A 27,049-nucleotide genomic window follows, 5' to 3' on the forward strand; every position below is an offset into this window, starting at 1 on the left:
TAGCCTCCAGAACTGTGAGAAAATAAATTTCTGTTGTTTAAGCTACCCAGTCTATGTATTCTGTTATCGCAGCCCTCGCAGACTGATCCAGTGGGCGTAAGAATACCACCTCACAGGAGTTAGGATTACATGTGGCTGATGATGCACTTGGCTCCTAGTAGATGCTTGATAAATGGAAGCCATTATTTGTGGCTCCGAAAGAAGGACAAAATAAAATTCTCTTCTTCAGCAAGAAAATCAGTAATTATTTAAAATCTCTATGCCACTTTGATGGGGTGCCTGGGTGGCTCAGTCGGTTAAGCGGCCAACTTCGGCTCAGGTCATGATCTCTCGGTCCGTGAGTTCGAGCCCCGCGTCGGGCTCTGTGCTGACAGCTCAGAGCCTGGAGCCTGTTTCAGATTCTGTGTCTCCCTCTCTCTGACCCTCCCCTGTTCATGCTCTGTCCCTCCCTGTCTCAAAAATAAATAAAACGTTAAAAAAATTTTTTTTTAAAATTAAAAAAAAAAAACTCTGTCACTTTGAGTAAATGCCTAATTTAATCTGAATAATAATCCTGTGCAAACTGTCTTCATCTTGCACACGAGGAAACTGAAGCCTTCAAAGGCTATGTAATTTGTCTAAAGTCACATAGAAAGTGGCAGAATCATGACATGGCTTTAAAATCTGTATTCTTCCCACCATGCCATGCTACCTACAAAAGCAGCTTCCTAGATGCCAAAAGGTTACTAATGAAAGAGATGCATTCTAGATGTGTGCAGCAGACACACAGCAAGGGGTTGGCTTTTGTTGTGGGAATGTATTCCTGCCCACACACGGATGCCTGCAGTCAGAATCAAATACCTTTTCAAAAGAGACTTTTTAATCTGCTCAAGCACTTGAACCAAATATTCACTTAATATTCCAGAACTCTGTGCCAAAGGCATACGGCTAATTTGGCCTAAGGAATAGTAAGGCCATGTGTTAACAATTGTATGGCCTTTCCTTGCAGTGCCTGGTTTGAGGACAGCTGAATGTAGACAGACATGTAGACAGATAACTGGGTCAGGATAAGGTAACTGCAAAATTGAACCTTGATTGGCCACATGTGTGGGTGGGTTCCCACACCTGTATTCTACCTTAGCCAAGGAGAGTATCAAATGAAATAATTATATTTTACAAACACACAAAATCGAATAAAAATACAATTTTATTTTATAAAAATATTAAAAAATATATTTTTATATTTTATAGTTGCTTCTAAATGTTCTTTCCAGTAATAATTAGCCCATGAGATTATGTTTTAAGATCACTTCCTATTAATGAGGAAAGCTCATACTAAAGGTGTTTTTCTTCGTGTTTACCATGACACATCACTTACATTTAAGCTTTTAAATTATTAAGACTATTTTTAGAGTTTTAGGTTTACAGTGAAATTGAAAAGGAGGGACAGAAGTCCTCTAGAACTGATACATGAATTCAGCAAGTCGCAGGATACAAAATTAATGTACAGAAATCAGTTGCATTCTTACACACTAATAATGAAGCAACAGAAAGACAATAAAGAAACTGATCCCATTCACAATTTCACCTGAATCATAAAATACCTAGGAATAAACCTAACTAAAGATATAAAACTGTATGCTGAAAACTATGCAAAGCTTATGAAGGAAATCGAAGAAGATACAAAGAAATGGAAAAAAATTCTGTGCTCATGGATTGGAAGAATAAATATTGTTAAAATGTCAATACTACCCAAAGCAATCTACACAGTCAATGCAATCCAAATCAAAATTGCACCAGCATTCTTTTCGAAGCTAGAACAAGCAATCCTAAAATTTGTATGGAACCACAAAAGACCTTGAATAGCCAAAGTAATATTGAAGAAGAAGACCAAAGCAGGAGGTTTGCTTTGTCATCAAGACAGCATAGTATTGGCACAAAAATAGACACAGACTAATGTAATAGAATAGAGACCAAGTATGGCCAACTAATCTTTGACAAAGCAGGAAAGAATATCCAATGGAAAAAAGACAGTCTCTTTAACAAATGGTGCTGGGAGAACTAGACAGCAACATGCAGAAGGATGAAACTAGACCACTTTCTTACACCATTCTCAAAAACAAACTCAAAATGGATAAGGACCTGAATGTGAGACAGGAAACCATCAAAACCCTAGAGGAGAAAGCAGGGAAAAACCTCTCCGACCTCAGCCGCAGCAATTTCTTACTTGACACATCCCCAAAGGCAAGGGAATTAAAAGCAAAAATGAACTATTGGGACCTCACAAAGATAAAAAGTTTCTGCACAGCAAAGGAAACAATCAACAAAACTAAAAGGCAACCAACCGAATGGGAAAAGATATTTGCAAATGACATATTGGACAAAGGGCTAGTATCCAAAACCTATAAAGAGCTCACCAAACTCCACACCCGAAAAACAAATAATCCAGTGAAGAAATGGGCAGAAAACGTGAATAGATACTTCTCTAAAGAAGACATCCGGATGGCCGACAGGCACATGAAAAGATGCTCAACGTCGCTTGTCAGGGAAATACAAATCAAAACCACATTCAGATATCACCTCATGCCAGTCAGAGTGGCTAAAATGAACAGATCAGGAGACTATAGATGCTAGAGAGGATGTGGAGAAACGGAACCCTCTTGCACTATTGGTGGGAATGCAAACTGGTGCAGCTGCTCTGTAAAACAGTGTGGAGGTTCCCCCAAAAATTAAAAATAGACCTACCCTATGACCCAGCAATAGCACTGCTAGGAATTTACCCAAGGGATACAGGAGTCCTGATGCATAGGGACACTTGTACCCTAATGTTTATAGCAGCACTTTCAACAATAGCCAAATTATGGAAAGAGCCTAAATGTCCATCAACTGATGAATGGATAAAGAAATTGTGGTTTATATACACAATGGAATACTACGTGGCAATGAGAAAGAATGAAATATGGCCTTTTGTAGCAATGTGAATGGAACTGGAGGGTTCCAGTGAAATAAGTCATACAAAGACAGATACCATATGTTTTCACTCTTATGTGGATCCTGAGAAACTTAACAGAAGACCTTGGGGGAGGAGAAGGAAAAAAAAAGTTAGGGAGAGAGCCAAACCGTAAGAAACTCTTAAAAACTGAGAATAAACTGAGGGTTCATGGGGGGTGGGAGGGAGGGAAGAGTGGGTGATGGGCATTGAGGAGGGCACCTGTTGGGATGAGCACTGGGTGTTGTATGGAAACCAATTTGACAATAAATTTCATATTAAAAAAAAAAGAAAAGGAGGGACAGAGATTTTCCTTGTAGTCCTACCCCCACACATGCACACACCTCCCCCATTACCAACCTTTCCCACCAAAATAGTACATTTGTTACCAAGGATTAACCTACACTGACACATCATCATCATAATCACCCAAAGTCCACAGTTACCTTGGGGTTCACTCTTGGTATTGTATATTCTGTGAGTTTAGACGAATATATAATGACATGTATCCATCATTATAATATCATACAGAGTAGGGACGTTTGGGTGGCTCAGTTGGTTAAGCATCTGACTTTTGATTTAGGCTCAGGTCATGATCTCAGGTTTGTGAGTTTGAGCCCCATGCCAGGCTCTGCACTGACAGTGTGGAGCCTGCTTAAGATTCTCTCTTCTTCTCTCTCTACCTCTCCCCCGCTCACTCTCTCTTTCCCTCAAAATAAATAAACATTAAAAAACGGTTTAAAAAATATATACAGAGTAGTCTCACTGCACTGAAATCCACTGTGTTCTGCCCTATTCATCTCCTCTTACCCCCTGCCACCACTCCTGGCAACCACTGATCTCTTGCCTCCATGTTTTAGTTACACTTAAATTTTAAAAAAAATGTTTATTTATTTTGAGAGAGAGAGAGCACAAGTAGGGGAGGGGCGGGGGGGGGGGGGAGAGAATCCCAAGCAGGCTTCTTGCTATTAGTGCAGAGCCCGATGCAGCCCCATGAACCATGAGATCATGACCTGAACCAAAATCAAGAGTCAGAAGCTTAACCAACTGAGCCACACAGGTGCCCCTAGTTATACTTAAATTTAATTTAAGAGTCACTAGGAAGTAGCCTTTTTATGCTAATTTTTGAAACTGAACTTAAGATTTATGGAAAAGCCATTTCTCATGATTGGCTATGACACACTCTAGTGAGGTTTCATTGTAATGTTCTCTCTGATTTTGTGTGTTTGAGATTTTCCATAATAAAAACTTTTTAAAAAATAAGCCAGATTGACATTAAAAACATTTCTGCCTGATTCTAACATAAATGTTACAGATTCATACTTTGAAAAAGCTTGTAAGATAGGAATATTCATGTGTCTCTGCTCGTGAAGTCAAGGGCTGATGCAGAACGGATGGCTACTACCAAATATCTTGGGTGTTTCTTGAACCTAATAAGATAACCATGCAGGAGTACACCCAGAATCCCATTGGCTCCTTGTGCAAGTGTGGCAGATGCTGTCAGTACACCATGACCTGTCCTCTTAGCACCTACCACTTCAAGGGCATGGCACCTTGTTTCCAATGTCGAACCTCTGTTAGACTCTACTAGACCTTCTCCCTTATTTAGAGACAGTTCTGCCTATACTAGCTAGGGGCAGACCTCAAGTGCTAGGGAATGAATGCTGCCTGTGAGCATCCCTCATCCAATGCCTAAAGGGAGCTGATGGATAAACTTCCTAGCTCTCTTCTCCTTCAGATTACTTAGTTCTGAGGCTCTTGTTCTACATTTTTATTTCCCAAATACCCCCCTCCCAGATATAACGTTGGTTTTCCAAAGTGGCAACTTGCTAGAGAACATGTCCTTTATTAGCTTCCTCCTCTTCCCTGTCTCATCCTACTTCCCTACCAGTGTTCCTGGGATCACCTCTCAAATATGCTTCTTGTACCAGAATCCTTGTCTCAGGCTCTGCTTCTGTGAGAATTTAACCCAAGACAGCAAGATATCAAGCTGAGAGACCTAGCCCTCAATCTGAAGAAAATTTTCACAAAGGATTTTGAAAAGATGTCCTGTAAACGAAGACAGTGTTTGGGTTAATATAAAATTTCCTCCCTCTTCAAAAATCATGGAGTAGGCTATACTTGAATCTACCCTTTGGAGCTGATTGATGTAAATAGTTTGATGAGGATTGGGGCCGATGACCCCAATATTTAGGTAAAAATCTAAAGAATTCTTGAAATAAGAGGTTTTTTATGGGATTAAAACAATACCTTAGATAATTGATTGAATGGATTACAGTGGATGGAATTACATAATCCCAACTAAAAATGTGTCAGTGAATAAATATTCACAGTGAGGATTGTGAGACAGATTAAGTTGGAAATTTGGTTGGCAACCCTGTTGTTAGAGAAGAATCAAAGCAAAATGCGAGGTTCTGTGTAATGAAATTCCATATGAATGTGACACTTTAAACCTACATTTTTAGTTGAATAGAATATTTTTAGTCGGTATCATTTGTAAATTTGCAAGCTAGTGTCATCAGAAATGCCAGACTCAGTGTATATAAGCTTTTTTACTTTTGACTGCTATCTAGTTTTAATATTAATAAAAACCTTGTTTTCCCCACTTACCATAATTCCTTTATGGTATCTTGGATGTTATAAAGAAAGAACTTGGTAGGATTCCCAGGTTCGTCATTTAACTACTTGGGTTGATTATGGTGCCAATAAGCAGAATAGGGAGTAAGTGATAAAGATGTGGTTTGACTGCATAATATTCCATTGTGTGTGTGTGTGTGTGTGTGTGTGTGTGTGTATCTCACATCTTCCTTATCCATTCATCTATTGATGGACACTTAGGTTGCTTCCATATCTTGGCTATTGTAAATAATGCTGCGGTGAACATGGGGCACATATATCCTTTCAAATAAGTTTTTTTTTTTTTCCATTGGGTAAGCAGTGAAATTAACTAGATCATATGGTGCTTCTGTTTTTAAGGTTTTGAAAAACATACTGTTTTCTACAGTGGCTGTACCAATTTGCATTCCCACCAACAGTGTATGAAGGTTCCTTTTTCTCCACATCCTCACCAACACTGTTATTTCTTATGTTTTTGATTCTAACTATTCTGACAGATGTGAGGTGGCATCTCATTGTGCTTTGGATTTGCATTTCCCTGATGATTAGTGATGCTGAGCATCTTTTCACGTGTCTGTTGGCCATCTTTAGGTCTTCTTTGGAAAAACGTCTATTTAGGTCCTTTGCCCATTTTTAAGTTGGGTTGAGGTTATCAGACAAAAGGAATGAAAGGGAGTGGAAAATACAGGCTTCCAGTCATGGAACAAATAAGTCATGGGAATAAAAGGCACAGTATAAGGAACACAGTCAATGATATTGTAAGAGCATTGTATGGTGACAGATGGTAGCTACTTGTGAGTATAGCATAATGTTTAAAATTGTGGAATCACTGTGTTGTACACCTGAAACAAAAAAAAAATTAAAGGAAATATCTGGATTGAGAATAGAAGAGACAACTTATAATTTAAGGCATCTGTGGACCATGGAGGAGGTGATGTCTGATAGGTGATGAGTACAATGTCCTATACATGGTTTACAAGAGCTAAATCTATCTGTTCCCTGCTTTATTGTCAAGCCATGCCCCCATCACAGACCATGCCTTCACCCACATCTGACACTCTCTGCTCTGGGTTTACACTGTCTGTTCCCTCTGACTGAAACACCTTTTTGTATTCCTCCCCCTCCGTCACCCAGACAACTCATGTTTGAACACCTTCTAAGACAGAGCACTCACAGCTCCACCCTTTTCTGCTGTGACTTTGGCATTAACTCAGTTTCCTGAGACAGTGGTGCTAATATAGGAACACCTCACTGGGCTATTAAAATTAATTATACAAGAAATTGTGGTTTATATACAAAATGGAATACTACGTGGCAATGAGAAAGAATGAAATATGGCCTTTTGAAGCAACGTGGATGGAACTGGAGAGTGTGATGCTAAGTGAAATAAGCCATACAGAGAAAGACAGATACCATATGGTTTCACTCTTATGTGGATCCTGAGAAACTTAACAGAAACCCATGGGGGAGGGGAAGGAAAAAAAAAAAAAGAGGTTAGAGTGGGAAAGAGCCAAAGCATAAGAGACTGTTAAAAACTGAGAACAGGGGCGCCTGGGTGGTGCAGTCGGTTAAGCGTCCGACTTCAGCCAGGTCATGATCTCGCGGTCCATGAGTTCGAGCCCTGCGTCAGGCTCTGGGCTGATGGCTCAGAGCCTGGAGCCTGTTTCCGATTCTGTGTCTCCCTCTCTCTCTGCCCCTCCCTGGTTCATGCTCTGTCTCTCTCTGTCCCAAAAATAAATAAAAAACGTTGAAAAAAAAAAAAGTTAAAAAAAAAAAACTGAGAACAAACTGAGGGTTGATGGGGGGTGGGAGGGAGGGGAGGGTGGAGGATGGGTATTGAGGAGGGCACCTTTTGGGATGAGCACTGGGTGTTGTATGGAAACCAATTTGACAATAAATTTCATATATTGAAAAAAATAAAAAATAAAAAATAAAAAAAAATAAATAAAAATTCACTGATATAAAAAAATAAATAAATAAAATTAATTATACATCTAAAGCACGTAAAACAGCATGGCACAAGAAGTGTTCTCCAAGTCTTTGCTCTTACTGTTAGGTGCTGTCTTACAAGAGAGCCCACATCATCTTCTGTTAAAAAAAATTCTTTTTTAAGATTTGTTGCAATAACAGTCTTACCAAATAGTGCTGATTTAAAACAATGAGTGTTCTGGTCTTTTCTAACTCTTATCACAAACAACTGTTTTAAATAATTTTTACCAGGCTTTCCCCTCCCATCCCTTTTAACCTGTAAGTTGGTTTTTTGTGTGTGAGTTGCCATAATCTGTATACTGCTTATCTTTTATGCCTGTGTTGTATCTCATTGTTTTAAGAATTTCCTGATATTTGAAGGGCACCTGGGTAGCTCAGTTGGTTAAGCCTCCGGCTTCAGCTTAGTTCATCATCTCATGGTTCCATGAGTTTGAGCCCTGCGTCAGGCTCTGTGCTGACAGCTTAGAGGCTGCTTCAGAATATCTGTCATCCTCTCTTTCTCTGCCCCTCCCCTGCACAAATGCATGTGCTCACTCTCTGTCTCTCAAAAATAAATATTTAAGGGTCACCTGGCTGGCTCAGTTGGTTAGGCGTCCAACTTTGGGCTCAGGTCATGATCTCGTGGTTCATGGGTTCGAGCCCAATGTCAGGCTCTGTGCTGACAGCTCCAATTCTTTGCTATTTTGATTGGGCCTGTTAAGTCTTTTCCTATGAGTTAATTGAGAATTTTCTGAAAAGTGAAATCAAATCAAATATTATTTTTATACCTTTTATGAATTTCTCCAAATGTTCTCTATTTTTTATAATCTATTATAACCATAGATATCTATTAATCAGTATAAGTGCTAACATAAGAAATTTAAGAATGTATGCTGTCTTGTATAAATTTTTGAATATGAATTATACCAAAAAGTTAGTAAGCTAAAAATAGTACCTTTGTGGTTAAGAGCAAGGGAGCTTGAAGTTTAAGTTTTTGTAACAGATGTGAATTGCTGTTATTTAAAAAACTGACTTGGAGGGGCGCCTGGGTGGCTCAGTCAGTTGAGTGACCAACTTCAGCTCAGGTCATGATCTTACGGTTTGTGAGTTCAAGCCCGACGTTGGGCTCTGTGCTGACAGCTCAGAGCCTGGAGCCTGTTTCGGATTCTGTGTCTCCCTCTCTCTCTGCCCCTCCCCCACTCATGCTCTCTCTCTGTCTCAGAAATAAACATTAAAAAAATTTTTTTTAAAAACTGACTTGGAAATATACTTAGCTACAGGCCTATTTAGACCTAAATTAGTCTTTTAACTTTTTATTGTAGTATGTAATTTATGTTGATGAGAAAAATAACCCATTAAGAATAAGGTTATTAAATGTAATTGATGATTTCTTTTCAATGTAATACCTTTCCCCTTTCATATTTTAGCATCAAGAATACTTTATAGCACAATTATAACTATTATAAATGTCAAAGAAATTTAAGAGTTTATTCATAATAACACAAATGTTTTTTTTTTTTTAACTTTTGAATTAGATCATAGAAAATTCTGTACTATCCATTGCACTGGTTACTTGAGAAGCTGGCCTCCAAATATTGTTGGAATGGAAGAAGAAAAGGACAGTAAGGAAGACAGTAGTAATTTTACCTGCCTTGTTGCCATTGGAAGGTTACATCCATATATTGTACCACAGAACAGTGGAGAGATTAAAGTGAAACCAACTGAATTTATAACCCGGTTTGCAATGAATGGGAAGTTTGTCTATGTGGACCAAAGGTGAACATTTATTTATTGCCATAATGATTAGCATTCAATGGGATACTTAAGGCTTCAGAACAGGAAATAAGTTTAAATGAAAAAAGAATGTGGATATGTGCATAATTTTGTTCAAGTCAAAAAATAAACTTGGAATATTTCTGAGCCAGTGGTGCAGAAACTGAGCATGGTCTGTGGCCACAATTTTATTGGTGAATGGTAAAAAGAGTCTACCCTGGGCTGGGGGGGATGTCCATTCTAGCCTGGGTCTAGGGCAGCCAAAGGGGGAGCCCGGTGATGCATATGGCTTACTCATCCTCTGTCACTTTCCCACTATTGTGACTGTATGTGGACCTACAGTACTCTGGAAGGGAATGAATTTACCAATCTGAAGTTTATTTTTTATTTTAAAACCAGGGCAACAGCAATTTTAGGATACCTGCCTCAGGAACTTTTGGGAACTTCTTGTTATGAATATTTTCATCAGGATGACCATAGTAATTTGACTGACAAGCACAAAGCAGGTAGGCATTGAGTAGGGTAATTTTTTGGTACTTTTTAATTACAGCTTCAACTCATTTTTCATTCCTGTGAAATCTGAAACTTGAATTAACCCTCAAGGGATTGATTTATGTAGTAGACCGTTGTACTGATTATTACCCTTTCTTGTTAAGTTCTACAGAGTAAAGAGAAAATCTTTACAGATTCATACAAGTTCAGAAAGAAAGATGGCTCTTTTGTAACTTTAAAAAGCCAGTGGTTTAGTTTCACAAATCCTTGGACCAAAGAACTGGAATATATTGTGTCTGTCAACAATTTAGTTTTGTAAGTAACTTTTATGTTAAGACCTTTATGTTGATTTCAAATAAGTGTCATGTCTTTTCTTGTCTTGCTAAACCATTAAAGTTGCATGATCATCTGGCTTTATAACTTCAGTACATTTTGTAATTCATTCACTGTTGACTGGCATTACTTCTCAGAATTAGGCTGAAAGTTTTCCCTTTTGGAATACATTTCTTTTTGCTTAGTATAAAATGTGATCATAAATGCATTTAAGTACTTTCTTCCTACCTTTCATGGCTTGTCATGACCTTCCAATAAATGATGTGGTTGTAGCTTTAAACTATATATCATCGTAAGAAATTGTTTTGTCCCACGGATCATTTTTATAGACATCTTCTAAGCCTGAGGTACTACATGTGATTGTGTAGGAATATTTAGCCGAGGGATAAGCACAAATCCAGCCTAAGCACTGCTTGCCAAACCCTGGCTATGTCTGTGTCAGCTAACTTAAAGGAAGAACAACTTTCCCTGCTTTGCTTAATAGGATAGCATAGCCCATTTTAAGTATGATTATTTTTCTGTAAGTTTTTCATTGTAATTGCTGTAACATTAACCCAATTCTGTTTCCTGATCTACTATATTTAGGTTTTTAAAAGGCCCCCAAAGCTTGGCATTCCAGCACTATCCCCTGTTTATCATTCCAATAATCCTTGCCTTCTTATCATTAGTACACAAACCGAGAGTTTGTGACTGAGAAAATGTACCTTATAGGGTAATAAGACATTTAGCAAATGTCCTGGTACTTAGCACATAAATACTTTGATCTCTAGTGGTGACATTAACAATAAGTATATATAAAGCAAAAAGGTCAAGAACTGATAAAGCCACTACATTAAAGCTCTGCTTATTTAACAATTTCCTTCACCTAAAAAAAAAAAATCACCTATGGTGTTTCTTCATTCTAGGGGACATAGTGAGGTTAGAGAAGCATCGTTACTTCCTTGCAGCTCTCAATTATCAGAAGGTAAGCTTGGTTTTAAATGATGGGAATTTATTACTAGGAGTGTTTTTATTGTTACCATCTTTTTCTGTCTTGGAGAGGGAAAGATTTCAAGGTAATATTGCAAAGACTTGTAGGGCTAAAGTTATCCTCTGTAGAATTTCTACAATTCTTTGATTACCCTTCCATTATACTCTTACACTGTATTGCAACTAGTTGTTTGTTCATCTGGTCTGCCCCTAGATCGAGTTCTTCGAGAGTAGGAATGGTATTTTATCCATTATCTATCTAGTGGCTAGCATAGTTCCTTGTAGTTTGTGGCACTCAATACATATCTGTTGAGCAAATTAATGAAAAGTATTAATGGGGAGTTTTTGCTTATCTTGGTTTTTCACCACAGGAATATTTTACTCCATTACTCGTATAAATAAAAACAGAAATATGAAGGAATATTAAAAATAAAGCAGTATTACTCTGGCTTCAGTGTGGAGATTAAAATGGGAAGGAACTGTCTGTGCTCAAGGGTTACAGGTCATAATTATACCCTCAATGATGTTCTACACATTTGACTCCTGTCATTCTTCATACACGTCTTAAGCCATCATGAGTTATGTTTGTAATGCAAGCATAAATATTTCTAATATTTTAGGATGTAGCTAGTCTGTTTCTTTTAAAAAGGAAAATGGGAAATGTATTTGAATTGAGATAAAAATATTAACCAAAGTTATACATAACTTTTTAGAAGTCTTCAATTGGATTTTCCCTTTTGTTATTATTTAGAATCCTCAAAACCATCTTATATTAATGTACCTGGAATGTCTACTGGAATAGTACTTGGCCCTGGTAGTATTGGAACAGATCTTGTAAATGAAGTCCTGGACTTACAAAGGTAATATTTTATTGCTGCAAATACCTTCACAAGTGAAATTATTATACTTATAAAACCAGTAGTCAAAAATCAGTAAGTTTCCTATATTCAAACAATAACCAGTTCAATAACATAATGGAAGAGAAGATCATTTTCATAGTAGCAACGAAAAAAGGTTAAGTATTATATGGGGCACCTGGGTGGCTCAGTCGGTTAAGCAGGCCAATTTCAGCTCAGGTCATGATCTCGTGGTTCGTGGGTTCCAGCCCCATGTCAGAGCTCTGCTGTTGGAGCCTGCTTGGGATTCTCTCTCTCCCTCCTCTCTCTCTGCCCCTTCCCCCCCTCAAAATAAAGAAATAAACTTAAAAAAATAAAAGCTATAAGAAGTGTATCAAGAACACAGGTATGGATTTTTATAATCTTAGTTTAGAAACTCCTTTCTAAACATCACAAAAAATCTATAATTCATGAAGAAAAAAGTTAATTATATAAAAACTCAAAACTTAAGCATAATAACCATTCTGAAAAAGGTAAATAATAAGTTGCAGAAAATGTGTGTTTCAGGTGATAAAATGAATATATCTTACTATAGAAGTTTGATAGTATAACATTATTAACTTCATTTAAACCTTATAAATAAACTTTATAACTTTATTAACCTTTATTTATATTAAAGTTTATATAGGGTATAAATAATAAAGTTATTAAAGAATTTTTTAAATGTTATTTATTTTTTTTAACTGAAGTATAATTTTTTTTTCAATATATGAAATTTATTGTCAAATTGGCTTCAATACAACACCCAGTGCTCATCCCAAAAGGTGTCCTCCTCAGTACCCATCACCCATCCTCCCCTCCCTCTCACCCCCTATCAACCCTCAGTTTGTTCTCAGTTTTTAAGAATCTCTTATGCTTTGGCTCTCTCCCACTCTAACCTTTTTTTTTTTTCCTTCCCCTCCCCCATGGGTTTCTGTTAAGTTTCTCAGGATCCACATAAGAGTGAAAACATATGGTATCTGTCTTTCTCTGTATGGCTTATTTCACTTAGCATCACACTCTCCAGTTCCATCCACGTTGCTACAAAAGGCCATATTTCATTCTTTCTCATTGCCACGTAGTACTCCATTGTGTATATAAACCACAATTTCTGTATCCATTCATCAGTTGATGGACATTTAGGCTTTTTCCATAATTTGGCTATTGTTGAGAGTGCTGCTATAAACATTGGGGTACAAGTGCCCCTATGCATCAGCACTCCTGTATCCCTTGGGTAAATTCCTAGCAGTGCTACTGCTGGGCCATAGGGTAGGTCTATTTTTAATTTTCTGAGGAACCTCCACACTGTTTTCCAGAGCGGCTGCACCAATTTGCATTCCCACCAATAGTGCAAGAGGGTTCCCGTTTCTCCACATCCTCTCCAGCATCTATAGTCTCCTGATTTGTTCATTTTAGCCACTCTGACTGGTGTGAGGTGATATCTGAATGTGGTTTTGATTTGTATTTCCCTGATGAGGAGCGACGTTGAGCATCTTTTCATGTGCCTATTGGCCATCTGGATGTCTTCTTTAGAGAAGTGTCTATTCATGTTTTCTGCCCATTTCTTCACTGGATTATTTGTTTTTCGGGTGTGGAGTTTGGTGAGCTCTTTATAGATTTTGGATACTAGCCATAACCAATTTTTAAAAAGAGCTTGGGGAATAAAATAAGTAGTAAAGAAGTTGGAGAGTAGACTAGAAAAATTATAAATGGCCAAGAACCTTCAACAATTGCTCACCCCTCCCCACACAGTTAAAAATATATACAGCTGGCCCTTGAACAGTATGGCAGTTGGGGATATCACCCCTCACAGTCAAACATCCACGTATAACTTCTGACTCCTCCAAAGCCTAACTGCTAATAGCCTACTGTTCACTAGAAGCCTTACCAATAACATAAATGGTCAATTAACACATATTTTGTATGTTAGATGTATTGTATACTGTATTCTTACAATAACATATGCTAGAGAAGAGAAAATATTCAGAAAAATCATAAAGAAGAGATTTTGTTCCAAGGGAGTGATGTTAGAAGACCCTGAACTCACCTCCTCCACAGACACACCAAATCTACACCTATTTATAGAGAAGTTTCTCCTGAAGAAGAGCAGAGGGCTGACTAAACAGCTTCTGCACAATTGAAGATACAGAGACCACATAAAGAATAGCGAGAGAAATAGAGACTCAGTAACAAAGGGAATCCTCACCCTTGACACTGCAAACAGCAGTGAGAAGGGATACTGTGAGCAGATCATCTGCTGTGGGGCACATAAAAAAAGTCATGAATTAAAAGGTCAACTAGAATATACAGGAACCAGCCGAGAACTCTGTCAAATAGCAGGGGAACTGCTGGAACTTTGTCCAGGTCAGAGGGGATGGTGGCCACAGTTTATATTTCCCCTCCACCTTGAGAGTGTGGATGGAAGCAGGGTTCGGCATTCTAGGTGGCCTAATGCTTCAGTGAGCCCCATGCCCCGAGCCCACACCAGCCCTGCTGTACCACCAAGGTTGTCCCAGTGTAACACATGCCAGAACACACCTGGTCAGTGCTCACTACAGCTGCAGCTGTCTTGCAAAGCTGACATGGGTACAAAGCAGCCCAGAATACTCTAGACCTGAACCACTTCAGTTCCATATGACTTACTAGGGCACCTCTGGTCCATAGCACTCTGGGGCCACTTGGATCGTGCCTGCATTAGCTTCAGACACCCTATCAGAATGCTGTCTTCACAATGTGCCCCAGGACCCTCAGACTTAGCCCTGCCTTATGTTTAGCTGCCTTATGTTTAGCTGCCAGGCTGCCCTCTCTGTGGAGAGCCCCAGGCACCCCCAGCTTACACTGCCTCTTCTCTGCTGTCCTGCCAGGGCACCCTCTGTGCAGAGAGCCCTGAGACTACACTGGCCCATGCCCACATCAGCTCCAGCTATCCCACCAGGGCCGCCCTAGCTCAGAGTGCCCTGGAATCTGCACCCATGCTAGCCACAGCTCTAGCCAGTCAGCGAAAGTCACCAGGCACATAGTCTACACAGAGGACAACCATACACAAGCCCATTCCTTCAAGTTTGGGAAAAGTAACTGTTACACCTAATTCATAGAGGAAAAAAACAAAAAGTTAAAAATGAGAAGACAGAAATGTGTACCAAACAAAACAACAAGACAAAACCCTAGGCAAAAAACTAAATGGAGATAACCAGTCTACCTGATAAAGAGTTCAAAGTAATGGGCACCAAGATGCTTACTGGACAAGAGAGAAGAGTGGATGAACTTAGTGAGAACTTCAACAAGTTGACAGAAAATATTAAAATAATCAGAATTAAAGGATACAATGACTTAAATGAAAAGTATAATAGAGGTAATCAGCAGTAAATTAGCAGATGCAGAAGAATGGATCACTAATTTTGAGGACAAGGTAGTGGAGAGCATCCAAGCTAAACAACAAAAATAAAAATAGAATGAGGACAGGTTAAGGGATCTCTTGGACAATATCAAGTGAACAGACATTTGCATCATAAGGATCCAAGAAGAAGAACAAGAGAGAGAAACAGGCAGAAAACTTATTTGAAGAAATCGTAACTGAAAACTTCCCTAACCTGGGGAAGGAAACAGACATCTAGGTTAAGAAGGCAAAGAAATCCCCAAATAAGATAAACCCAAGAAATCCACACCATGACACTTATCTTTAGTTTTTGACATCTTAAATTGTTAAGAGAGGATTTTAAAAGCAGCAAGAGAGAAGCAACTAGAAACATATAAAGAAAACTCCATAAGGTTATCAGCTGATTTTTCAGCAGAAAATTTGCAGGTCAAGAGGGAGTGGTATGATATATTCAAAGTGCTGAAAGGAAAAAACTACAACTAAGAATATTCTACCCAGGGATGCTTGAGTGGCTCAGCTGGTTAACCGTCTGACTCTTGATTTTGGCTCAGGTCATGATCTCATGATTCGTGATTCAAGCTCCTCATCAGGCTCTGCACTGACCGTACAGTCTGCTTGGGATTCTCTCTCTCTGCCCTACCCCTAGTCTCTCTTTCTCTCTCAAAACAAATAAAGAAACATTTAAGAGGGGGGGGGGGAGGGATATTCTTTCAGCAAGATTATCATTAAGAATTGAGGAGAGGGATACCTGGGTGGCTCAGTCAGTTGCACGTACAACTTTGGGCTCAGGTCATGATATCATGATTCACGAGTTCAGGCCCCGTGTTGGGCTCTATGCTGACACTCAGAGCCTGAAGTCTGTTTCAGATTCTGTGTCTCCTTCTCTCTCTGCCCCTCCTCTACTCATGATCTCTCTCAAAAATAAAACAAACAAAAAATTTTAAAAAAAATAAGAATTGAGGAGACATAAAGAGTTTCCCAAACATAATTAAAGGATTTCACCACCACTAAACTGGCCTTATGTGCAATGTTGAAGAGAAATTTTTAATCTGAAAAGGCCATAAATAGAAGAAAATTGTGAAAGGAAAAAATTTCACTGGTTAAAAAATACACACCGTAAAGGTAGTAGGTCAATTACATATAAAGCTACTATGATGGGTAAAGAACAAAATTAATAAAATTAATAATATCAACAAATTGGTTAAGGGATACAAAAATTAAAAGGTATAAAATATGATATCCTACACATAAAATATGAAAGGTGGGAGTAAAAATGTAGTGCTTTTAGGATGTCAAGCTTAAGGGGTGCCTGGGTGGCTCAGTTATTTAGGTGTCCAACTTGGACTCAGGTCATGATCTCGTGGTTTATGAGTTCAAGCCCCATGTTAGGCTCTGTGCTAACAGTGCAGAGCCTACTTCGGATTCTCTGTCTCCCATTCTCTGTACCCCTCCCCTACTTGCTCTCCCCCTCTCTCTCAAAAATAAATATTAAAAAAAATTAGAATGTCAAACTTAAGAGACCATCAACTTCATATAGTATACATTGGATGTTATATGTGAAACTCATAGTAACCGCAGCCAAAAATGTATAAAAGATATGCAAAAAAATTAAGAGAAAGGAATCCCAGCATAACACTAAAGAAAGTCATCAAATCACCAGGAAAAGAGCAAGAAGAAAGGAACAAAGAACTACAACAACCAGAAAGGAAGATACAAAATGGCAATAAGTACATGCTTATCAATAATTACTTTAAATGTAGGGGCACCTGGGTGGGTTAAGCATCTGACTTTGGCTCAGGGCATGATCTCATAGTTCATGAGTTTGAGCCCTGCATCGGACTGTCTGCTGTCAGGATGGAGCCCGCTTTGGATCCACTGACCCCTCTCTCTACCCCTCCCCTGCTCACTCTTTTTCTCTCAAAAATGATCATTAAAAAAATAATAATTTCTTTAAATGTAGATGTTCCAATCAAAAGACATAAGGTGATTCAATAGATAAAAAATTAGAACTATGTGCTGCATACAAGAAACTCACTTCAGAGCTAAAAACATACAAACTGAAAGTGAAGGGATGGAGAAAGAGATTCCATTCAAATGGAGGTAGAAAAAAAAAAGGCGCTGGGGTAGTAATACTTCTATTAGACAAAATAGACTTTATTTTTTTTTTTTTTTTAATTTTTTTTTTTCAACGTTTTATTTTATTTTTGGGACAGAGAGAGACAAAGCATGAACGGGGGTGGGGCAGAGAGAGAGGGAGACACAGAATCGGAAACAGGCTCCAGGCTCTGAGCCATCAGCCCAGAGCCTGACGCGGGGCTCGAACTCACGGACCGCGAGATCGTGACCTGGCTGAAGTCGGACGCTTAACCGACTGCGCCACCCAGGCGCCCCTAGACAAAATAGACTTTAAAACAAAGACCATAGCAATAACAAAGAAGTGTGTTACATAATAATAAAGGAACCAATCCAATAAGAGGATATAACGATTTTAAATATCTATTAAACCCCACATGGAAGCACCTAAATATATAAAGAAAATATTAGCAGGCATAAAGGGGGAAATTGACAGTAATACAATAATAGGGAACATTAACACTTCACTGACATCAGTGAATGAGAAAACAGTGACTCTAAATGACACATTAGACCAGATGGACATAAAAAATATATATACAGAATGTCTCATCCCCAAATAGCAGAATACACATTTATTTATTTAAAAAAAGTTTTTTAATGTTTATTTATTTTTGAGAGAGAAAAAGACAGACTGCAAGTGGGTTAGGGGCAAAGAGAAAGGGAGATACAGAAGCTAAAGCAGGCTCCAGGCTCCGAGCTATCAGCACAGTGCCTGATGCAGGGCTTGAACTCACTAGCTGTGAGATCATGACCTGAGCCAAAGTCCGACGCTCAACTGACTGAGGAACCCAGGCACCCCTTCTTTCTTTATTTTTTAATGTTTATTTATTTTTGGGAGAGAGACACAGACAGACAGACATGTGAGCAGACAGAAGGGAGGGGAAGAGAGAGAGAGAGGGAGACACAGAATCTGAAGCAGGCTCCAGGCTCTGAGCTGTCAGCACAGAGCCCGACACTGGGCTCAAACTCACAAACCATGAAATCATTACCTGAGCCAAAGTTGGAGGTTTAACCTACTGAGCCAGCTAGGTACCCCAGAATACACATTAGATGCACATGGAGCCTTCTCAAGTATAGATTACATGCTGGTGCACAAAAGAATTCTCAATAAACTTAAAGAAACTAAAATTATATCAAGCATCATTTCTAACTACTACAATATGAAAGTAGAAATCAATTACAATAACAAAACCCTGGAGAAAACACAAACTCATGGAGGCTAAACAACGTGCTCAACAACAAGTGGATCAACGAAGAAATGAAAGAGGAAATTAAAAAATAACTAGAAACAATAGCAAATGGAAACACAATAGTTCAAAATCTTTGGGATACAACAAAAGCAGTTTTAAGAAGGAAGTTTATAGTGATACAGGCCTACCTCAAGAACCAAGAAAAATCTCAAACAATGTGGCTTTATCTGTAAAGGAACTAGAAAAAAGAAGGCAAAATCCAAAGTTGGTAGAAGGAAGGAAATAATAAAGACTAGAGTGGAAATAAATGAAATAGAGACTAAAAAAAAAAAAACAAAAACAAAAAACACAAAAAGATCAGCAAAGCTAAAAGTTGGTTCTTTAGAAAGATAAACAAAATTGATAAACCTTTAGCCAGACTCCTCAAGAAAAAAGAGAGGACTCAAAATCAGAAATGAAAGAGAAGTTGCAACCTACACTACAAAGGAATATAAGAAACTACCATGAAAAATTGCCAACAAATTGAATAATCTGGAATAGAGAAATGCCTAGAAATATACAGTCTTACAAACTGAATCAGGAAGAAACAGAAAACCTGAACAGAGCCATTACCGGTAATAAAATGGAATCAGTGATCAACAAAATCCCAACAAACAAAAGCCCAGGACCAGATGGGTTCCCAGATGAATTCTACCAAACATTTCAATATAGTGTTTTGAAATTCAATTTGTTTAGAACAATTAGTTACATCATGGGCAGCACCCCATAATCAATTACATTAGTATTTATGCTTTGAGAAGTATTTACAGATTAAATGGTAAAACGTCTGGGAGGAGAGGAGAGGAGGTTGGGGTGTATACATTAAATAAGATTTGGAAAAGAATTATTGATCTTTCATTGTATTATCTACTTTTATATCTTTTGGAAGTTTTCCATAATGAAAGTTCAAAGATCTATTTCTGGAGTGAATTGTTACAAATATTAGGAGGGCAGAGTAGGATAAAATATTAGCTTCATATCAGGTCAGACTTGGCCAAGTTCAGATCAGTTCTAATTTTGCTGCCAAATAAATTATGGGAAATCTTTCAGTGTTCAAAGCCTTTTTGATTTTGGAATTGTAGAGAAGGGTCCTAACACCTCACAATATAGAACAATACGGAAATTTGTTCAGACTAGTTACTTCTCCTATTTGCAACTAGGCATTGGGGGGGCGGGGGTAGGAGACATACAAGGGAGAAGAAATTTTTGCTTTTTATTTTCTACCTGTTTATACAGTTTAAATTTTCATATTAAAAAGTTTACATTGAAAAAAACTCAAACATTTGTCATGTGACTACTGTCTGCCCAATTTTATTGAATATTGAATACTTGCAATGTGCTATATACTTTTAAGAATTGAAAGTATTATGAAACATATGCACAAGAATATGCATATGACCCATCATACACTTTGATCATAAATCTCTTAACACTTAATATGTAAAACTGAAAGTACTATATAGTATATAATTAAATGCTTGAGTGTGTAATTTGTACATTCTTGGCATTTAATCCTATACGGAGTTTCACTATAGGATCCAGGTTTCCTTCTAGATGTAAGATTTTACAACTAAATAGCTTAAGTACTGAAAACAATTGTATCAGCAAAAAGCATTTTCTTTTTTAATTGTGGCAAAACATAAAAAGCTTAACATTCCTAAGTTTATAGTTGAGTAGCATTAAGTACATTTACATCGTCACGCAATCACCACCACTATCCATCTCTAGAACTTTCACCTTGCAAAACTGAAACTCCCATTAAACAACAACTTCCCATTTCCCTCTTCCCTGAGCCCCTGGCAACCACCATTCTACTTTCTGTCTCCATGAATTTGACTGCTCTAAGTAGCTCTTATGAATGAATCATAATTATTTGTCCTTTTTTGAATGATTTCTTTCACTTAGCATAATGCCTTCAAGGTTTAAGCAGGTTGCAGCATGTGTCAGAACTTCCTTGTAAGGCTGAATAATATTTCACTATATATATATGCCACATTTTCTTTATGCATTAATCTGTGGATCCCTGTCTTGCTTCCACCTTGTGGCTATTATGAATGTGGGTATACAAGTATCTGTTCTAGTTCCTGCTTTCAATTCTTTTGCATATGCACCCAGAAGTAGAACTGCTGAATCATATGGTGATTGTATTTTAAATTTTCTGAGGAACCACCATTCTGTTTTCCATAGCAGTTGTACCATTGTACGTTCTTACCAGCAGTGCACAAGTTTTCTAGTTTCTCCACATCCTTGCCAACACTTGTTATTTTCTGTACATTGATAGTTCTCTTGATGGGTGCGAGGTGGTAGCTCGTTTTGGTTTTGATTTGTATTTCCCTGATGATTAGTGATTTTGAACATCTTTTCATGTGCTTATTGGCCACTTGTAGTTCTTCTTTGGAGAATTATTTACTCAGGTCCTTTGCCCAGTTTTTCACCGGGCTGTTGGTTGTTGAGTTGTAGTTCTTTACGTATCCTGGATATTAACCCCTTATCAGATATAGGGTTGGTAAATATTTTTTCCCCTCTCCGTGGGTTGCCTTTTCACTCTGTTCATAGTTTCCTTTGATATACAAAATTTTTAAATTTTGATGTGACCCAGTTTTGTTTTGGTGTTTTGACACCATCTAAAAAATGATCACCAAATTCAATGTCATAAGGCTTTTCCCCTGTTTTCTGCTAAGAGTTTTATAATTTTAGGTCTTATGTTTAGGTGTTGGTCCATTTTGAGTTAATTTTGTGTACGGTACAGGGTAGGGTCCAACTTTCTTCTTCATGTAGCTATCCAGTTTTCCCATGTCATCAGTTGAAGATTATCCTTTCCTCCATTGAATGGTCTTTAGAGCCCTGCTGAAAATCATTTGACCATAGATGCTGGAAGGGCACGTGAAGAAAAGTGGAACTTGAGCCACACATTGACAACTGAATACCATTAGAATGTCTAGGAAGCAGTGGGGAGGGTGTTAATCCATGGAGGCACCACAGCCAATGTATAGAGATAGGTAGGAGAAAGCATGATGGTTTCAGCATAACAAGGAGTTTGTGAGAGAAGTTGGGTTGCTGAGCAGTGCCGAGTTTTAACCAAGGAGAGGTCACATGGTGAAGGGACTTAAATAGCAGGTTTCTGCCCAGGTGACTAATATGAAGCTGTATTTTAGATTAATGTGGAAATGAAGTCCAGGGACGGGGTTGCATCTTTAACCTAAGGCTAATTGAACAGGTGGTAGTTTTAAACTTTTTTTTTTTTCAACGTTTTATTTATTTTTGGGACAGAGAGAGACAGAGCATGAACGGGGGAGGGGCAGAGAGAGAAGGAGACACAGAATCGGAAACAGGCTCCAGGCTCTGAGCCATCAGCCCAGAGCCCGACGCGGGTCTCGAACTCACGGACCGCGAGATCGTGACCTGGCTGAAGTCGGACGCCCAACCGACTGCGCCACCCAGGCGCCCCAAACAGGTGGTAGTTTTAAATAATGAACTATAGAATGAGAAACCAGCAAAGCTATTTACATGGGCTGTCCTATGAAAAATCCCCAAGACAGGTCACTGATTTTTTTTCACTTGTGTTTTATACCTAATTCGTTTCATTCCTGCATTTTAATTTCTTCCTCTATAATTTCTTGTCAACTAGTTTTTTGACAATAAAGACAAAGTTATGCTAATGCCATTATGAATTTCACATAATCGAGCACTTAACTTTATACGATACTGTCCAAGTTTTGAAGAGACTAATATTGTCATATTGTCTTGAAGAGATTTATGACTAAAGCATATGATTTTGTTTGTGTTGTTTTATGTTTCATTGATTTTGCACCTGGGGATGACCTATTGTAGTAAAAATGTGACCATTTTTCACTTAAAATAAAGGTTGTGGGATGTTAGGAAATCTTTCTTTACTCTCAGCTCTGTTGTCTATAAGGAACTGATAAGGAACAGATTCTTTATGTGAATGCCTATCTTGAACTGTATTACTATTCAAACTTTGCCACATGCTATACTAAGACAACATGACTTACCTAAGAGCTCTTACCCTCAGAGTTTTAGGTTTCTATTTACCACAGGCTACTTTTCAGCGGCCCATAGTAAAAAGTAAGTACGGCACTGAACAAATCAGTCTAATTGTGAAAACTGTCATGACATTCAGTCTCCTGTTTTTCACTGTATTTTTATCAGTAGATTATGCATTTGGAGGAGAAAATTACCTTATACATAGAGAAAAATTTTATGTGTCACTTTTTAAAGGTTACAGGCTTCTTCCTCCCTTGAGGACTCAAGGCCAGCAGATTTAATGAAAGATTCTCACACTATAAACTGCAGGAAAGTAAGTACGGTAAGTGTTAATATTCATGAAATATTATTTCTTTTGAGAAAAGATGCCGTCCTGTAAAAATAAACTCTTTCCATGGATTTTAAGAGGCAACATAGAATTGTGGCTGACAGCATACTATCTGGATCTGAGTTGTGACTCAGACATTTATTGCTGGGCAACCACAGGCTTGCTATTTAAACTCTGTGCCTCAATTTCCTCATCTGTTAAGTAGGGATAATAATAGCACCGAACTCTTGGAGTGGTGTGCAAATGAAGTGATTTTATGCAAAAACAAACAACAACAACAGTGACTGGTACACAACCTGTGACCAATAAATGGTAGCTATTAATGTTATTTTAATGGGTTCTAATTCAGTGGATTAAATGTACTCCTTATGGTGTGGGGAAAAATTACTATAAGCTACTATTTAATTCAATTTAACATATACTAGCTATTTGAAATGCATGGTTACATTTACAAAATTGATTAAATGTAGTCCTAAATATCTGGAGGAGCCATCTACAATATAATTCTAATGTATCCCAGACAACAAAAAGATCTAAAGTGGGACTATAAACTAAGTGGTATAAAAATATAAGAGAAATCTGACCGGAAATTGAAAAAATGTTTTTATACACATGTCCTAAGTCTTTCGGTCTAGTATTTAAGTTTTACTCCTACATTTAGCAAATGTTTATTAAGTACCCCTTTTTTGCCAGACAATAAGCTAGAAGCAGGGAGTTACGGCATTCCAACATAATCTCCAAGTAGTGTGCATTCTATAGACATTTCATAGATCAAATTCACCAACTTAATAAGAAAGTGTAGGTAAATGAAGTATTTTTTTTCACCGAGCATTACTGCATTTATTGAGTGTTCAAAATAAGGTTTAAGAAACCATACATTGCTTAAGGGTATTTATATAGGTGCTAAAATTATAAAAGTAACAAGAAAATCAACATAAAACTCAAGACTGTGGTGACTTCAGCAGAAGAGAAAAGGAGATGTGATCAGAGGGCAATTGCCAGGCTATTAAAGTGTCAGTAATATTATATTGGTAAATGATGTATATTGATAAGCTACATTAAATATTGAATTGTGTGGCGCCTGGGTGGCTTAGTCAGTTTAAGCCTCTGACTTTGGCTCAGGTCAGGTCATGATCTCATGGTTCCTGAGTTCGAACCCTGTGTTGGGCTCTTTGCTGATAGCTCAGAGCCTGGAGCCTGCTTCAGATTCTGTGTCTCCCTCTCTCTCTGCCCCTCCCCTGCTTGCTCTCTCAAAAATAAACAAACATTAAAAAAAAATTTAAATACATTCAATTTGTTTGGCTTGTAACTCTGCAACAATATGAAAACTTGTTGGTAAAAGCCTCTAGTTTAATCCATTTCCCACTCCAAAGCACTATTTCCCATTGTAGTTTCATGTGCGATAGTTTTATGATCATTTTCTTAAAAAAAAAAAAATAGCTTTTCCTCCTTAATCCAAAACTTGTCCTTATAGCATGTACATTCAGTTATTGTTATAAAGAATGTGGACCCTGGCATCAGGTGGATGGGTTAGAATAATGGCCCCAACACTCTGGGCAAGCTTTAGCCCTCAGATTTCTGACCTTACAACCTTTGAGACACGAAAGGAGAGGCTGCTTGTGGGGCCCTGGCACATAGTACTGGGCAGATGCAGGCTGTCATACTGATGATGGCAGTGGTGGCACTGCCATCAGGCCCACATCCGACCATTGCTAAGAGGTCATTATTTCACTCAAGTAGGAGCCTTACTATTTATTATCCTGTCTTTTCAGATGTCAAATAAGGAGCCGATTCCACGAAATCCTTCTGAAATAGGGGAGCCAGAGGCTCCAAGGCAAAACCACAGTGCTGTTCCTTCCCATAGTCACGAGCCACTCCTTGGTAGGTTTTCTTTGGCAACTACCCACCGTCTTAGTTTACCTAACACTTTCTTAATCATTATATTTTCAGACTTAGGAGACTTCTAGAGAAGCAAATAGTTAAAACTAAGATTTTTTTCAAAATCCTAAATGCAATAAATCACTCGACTTTAAGGTGTATGCTACCTAATGCACCTGTCATTGTAAGTTCAGTTATTAACTGAATCAGTTATGGGTATCGTTAATACATGCCATTTAGATAAAACTAAGGTACTTATATCTAGGGAAAAAATGTCCATTCCCAAGAATAAGAACTTTTGAATGATACCAATCACAAAGTGTTTAAGATGTAATTATTCATTTTAACTATGTTTATGCAGACAAATCAAGTATACAGTTTTATACATAACTAACATTGATCTACTAGAAACGTATGTTAAAGAGAATCAAAGAGGTTGAAAGAAAACGAAGATCAGCTTCATGCAGAGCCACATATTCATCATCTCAAATTGCATTGTACTTTGAAAAATTTCTAGAAAACTTTGGCTAATCTGTAGCTGTGTGTTAACCTATAATCTCTAGAACCTTTTCCTTGTATCTAACTTATAACTCATTTCTATGGTTTCTTATTTCCTTTTTCAATAAAAATCTGGGCATTTCCCCTTTTATAACATTTTCAGATTTTTGGAAGAGGATGCTTTTGTATCCATCTTCTCATTCAGATTAAACAAATACAAGGCATTTTTTCCTTGGCATTTTCACAAGGCATCAGATTAAAGTTAAATCTATCCTTCCAGGCTCTATACATACACATGCATGAATTCTGGCCCCTAGCTTCCAACTGTCTTTTACCACTGTCATTTTCTATTAGAAAATTCATAGACTAGCTCACTTATGTGTATCAAGTGAGTTATGTGCAATTTCCGTGACAGCACCTTGTTATAAAAAGAGGTGACCCAGGGGCGCCTGGGTGGCGCAGTCGGTTTAGCGTCCGACTTCAGCCAGGTCACGATCTCGCGGTCCGTGAGTTCGAGCCCCGCGTCAGGCTCTGGGCTGATGGCTCAGAGCCTGGAGCCTGTTTCCGATTCTGTGTCTCCCTCTCTCTCTGCCCCTCCCCCGTTCATGCTCTGTCTCTCTCTGTCCAAAAATGAATAAACATTGAAAAAAAAAAATTTAAAAAAGAGGTGACCCATTTAAAAATATATCAGCCTTCTGAAATTTAAGACAGAGGTTTTGCCTTCAAAATTACATTGTATAGTGTTCTTGCCTTTCTTTTTAGTTTTCTTCAAGTTTTTAATTCAAGTTAGTTAACATACAGTGTTACATTAGTTTCAGGTGTACAATATAGTGATTCAGCACTTCCATACATCACCCTGTGCTCATGATGGCAAGTGCCCTCCTTAATCCCCATCACCTATTTCACCAGTCCCCTTGCCTACTTCCCCTCAGGTAACCATTAATTTGTTCTCTATAATTAAGACTCTGTTTCTTGATTTATATCTCTTTTTTTGCTTGCTTTGCCATTTTTAACGATACTCATCTTTTAACCTCCAAATGTACTCACATGAGTCTGTATTTTAATTTGATAGGCCAAGGTGCCCAGCTGGATTTTGATGCCCTGTGTGACAATGACGACACAGCCATGGCTGCCTTCATGAATTACTTTGAAGCAGAAGGGGGCCTGGGAGACCCTGGGGACATCAGCGATATCCACTGGACACTCTAGCATTTGATTTTCTAACTCTAAAAATTAGGAATGTGATAAAGCATTTCATTTACAAAAAAAAAAAAAAACAAACTGTACAATCTTCTGCTCTGTATTGATACTGTTCTTATCTTTTATTCCTATTAATGGTCTACCAATTTTTATAGATTTGCACCTTTCACAGCAGTATGGGGGAAATGTGAGGTTTCCCTTCACAAAGAATGGCTCAGCGTTTCCTACAGACCCCTTGGCTCAGTGAAATGGCTTAAAACCCACTAGTTGCTGTATTTTTGCTAAAATATTTCTAACCAAGAATATCACATACACCTTGTTTTGGTTTTGTTTTTATTTTCTGATGCAATTTTTAAGTTTGGGGAATTTAATATATTGTGTCTAAGATTCATTTATAATTGATTT

The 27,049-nt window shown here is 38.0% G+C and overlaps 1 protein-coding gene across 4 annotated transcripts in view; it reads left to right on the forward strand.

The window, feature by feature from the left end:
• BMAL2 (basic helix-loop-helix ARNT like 2) overlaps positions 1 to 26,749 on the forward strand; it is a 123,060-nt gene extending 96,311 nt beyond the window's left edge. For all 4 annotated transcript variants that reach the window (XM_047866572.1, XM_047866571.1, XM_047866574.1 and 1 more), the window contains 8 exons: positions 9,088 to 9,328; positions 9,725 to 9,831; positions 9,982 to 10,132; positions 11,056 to 11,114; positions 11,871 to 11,979; positions 22,975 to 23,062; positions 24,841 to 24,949; positions 26,517 to 26,749. In XM_047866572.1, the coding sequence (XP_047722528.1) occupies positions 9,088 to 9,328; positions 9,725 to 9,831; positions 9,982 to 10,132; positions 11,056 to 11,114; positions 11,871 to 11,979; positions 22,975 to 23,062; positions 24,841 to 24,949; positions 26,517 to 26,653 (1,001 nt within the window). In that variant the 3' untranslated portion in view covers positions 26,654 to 26,749. The remainder of the gene's footprint in view (positions 1 to 9,087; positions 9,329 to 9,724; positions 9,832 to 9,981; positions 10,133 to 11,055; positions 11,115 to 11,870; positions 11,980 to 22,974; positions 23,063 to 24,840; positions 24,950 to 26,516) is intronic.
• The last annotated feature ends 300 nt before the right edge of the window (positions 26,750 to 27,049 follow it).

Source organism: Prionailurus viverrinus, chromosome B4 (genome assembly GCF_022837055.1).
Source record: "Prionailurus viverrinus isolate Anna chromosome B4, UM_Priviv_1.0, whole genome shotgun sequence".
NCBI lineage: Eukaryota > Metazoa > Chordata > Mammalia > Carnivora > Felidae > Prionailurus > Prionailurus viverrinus.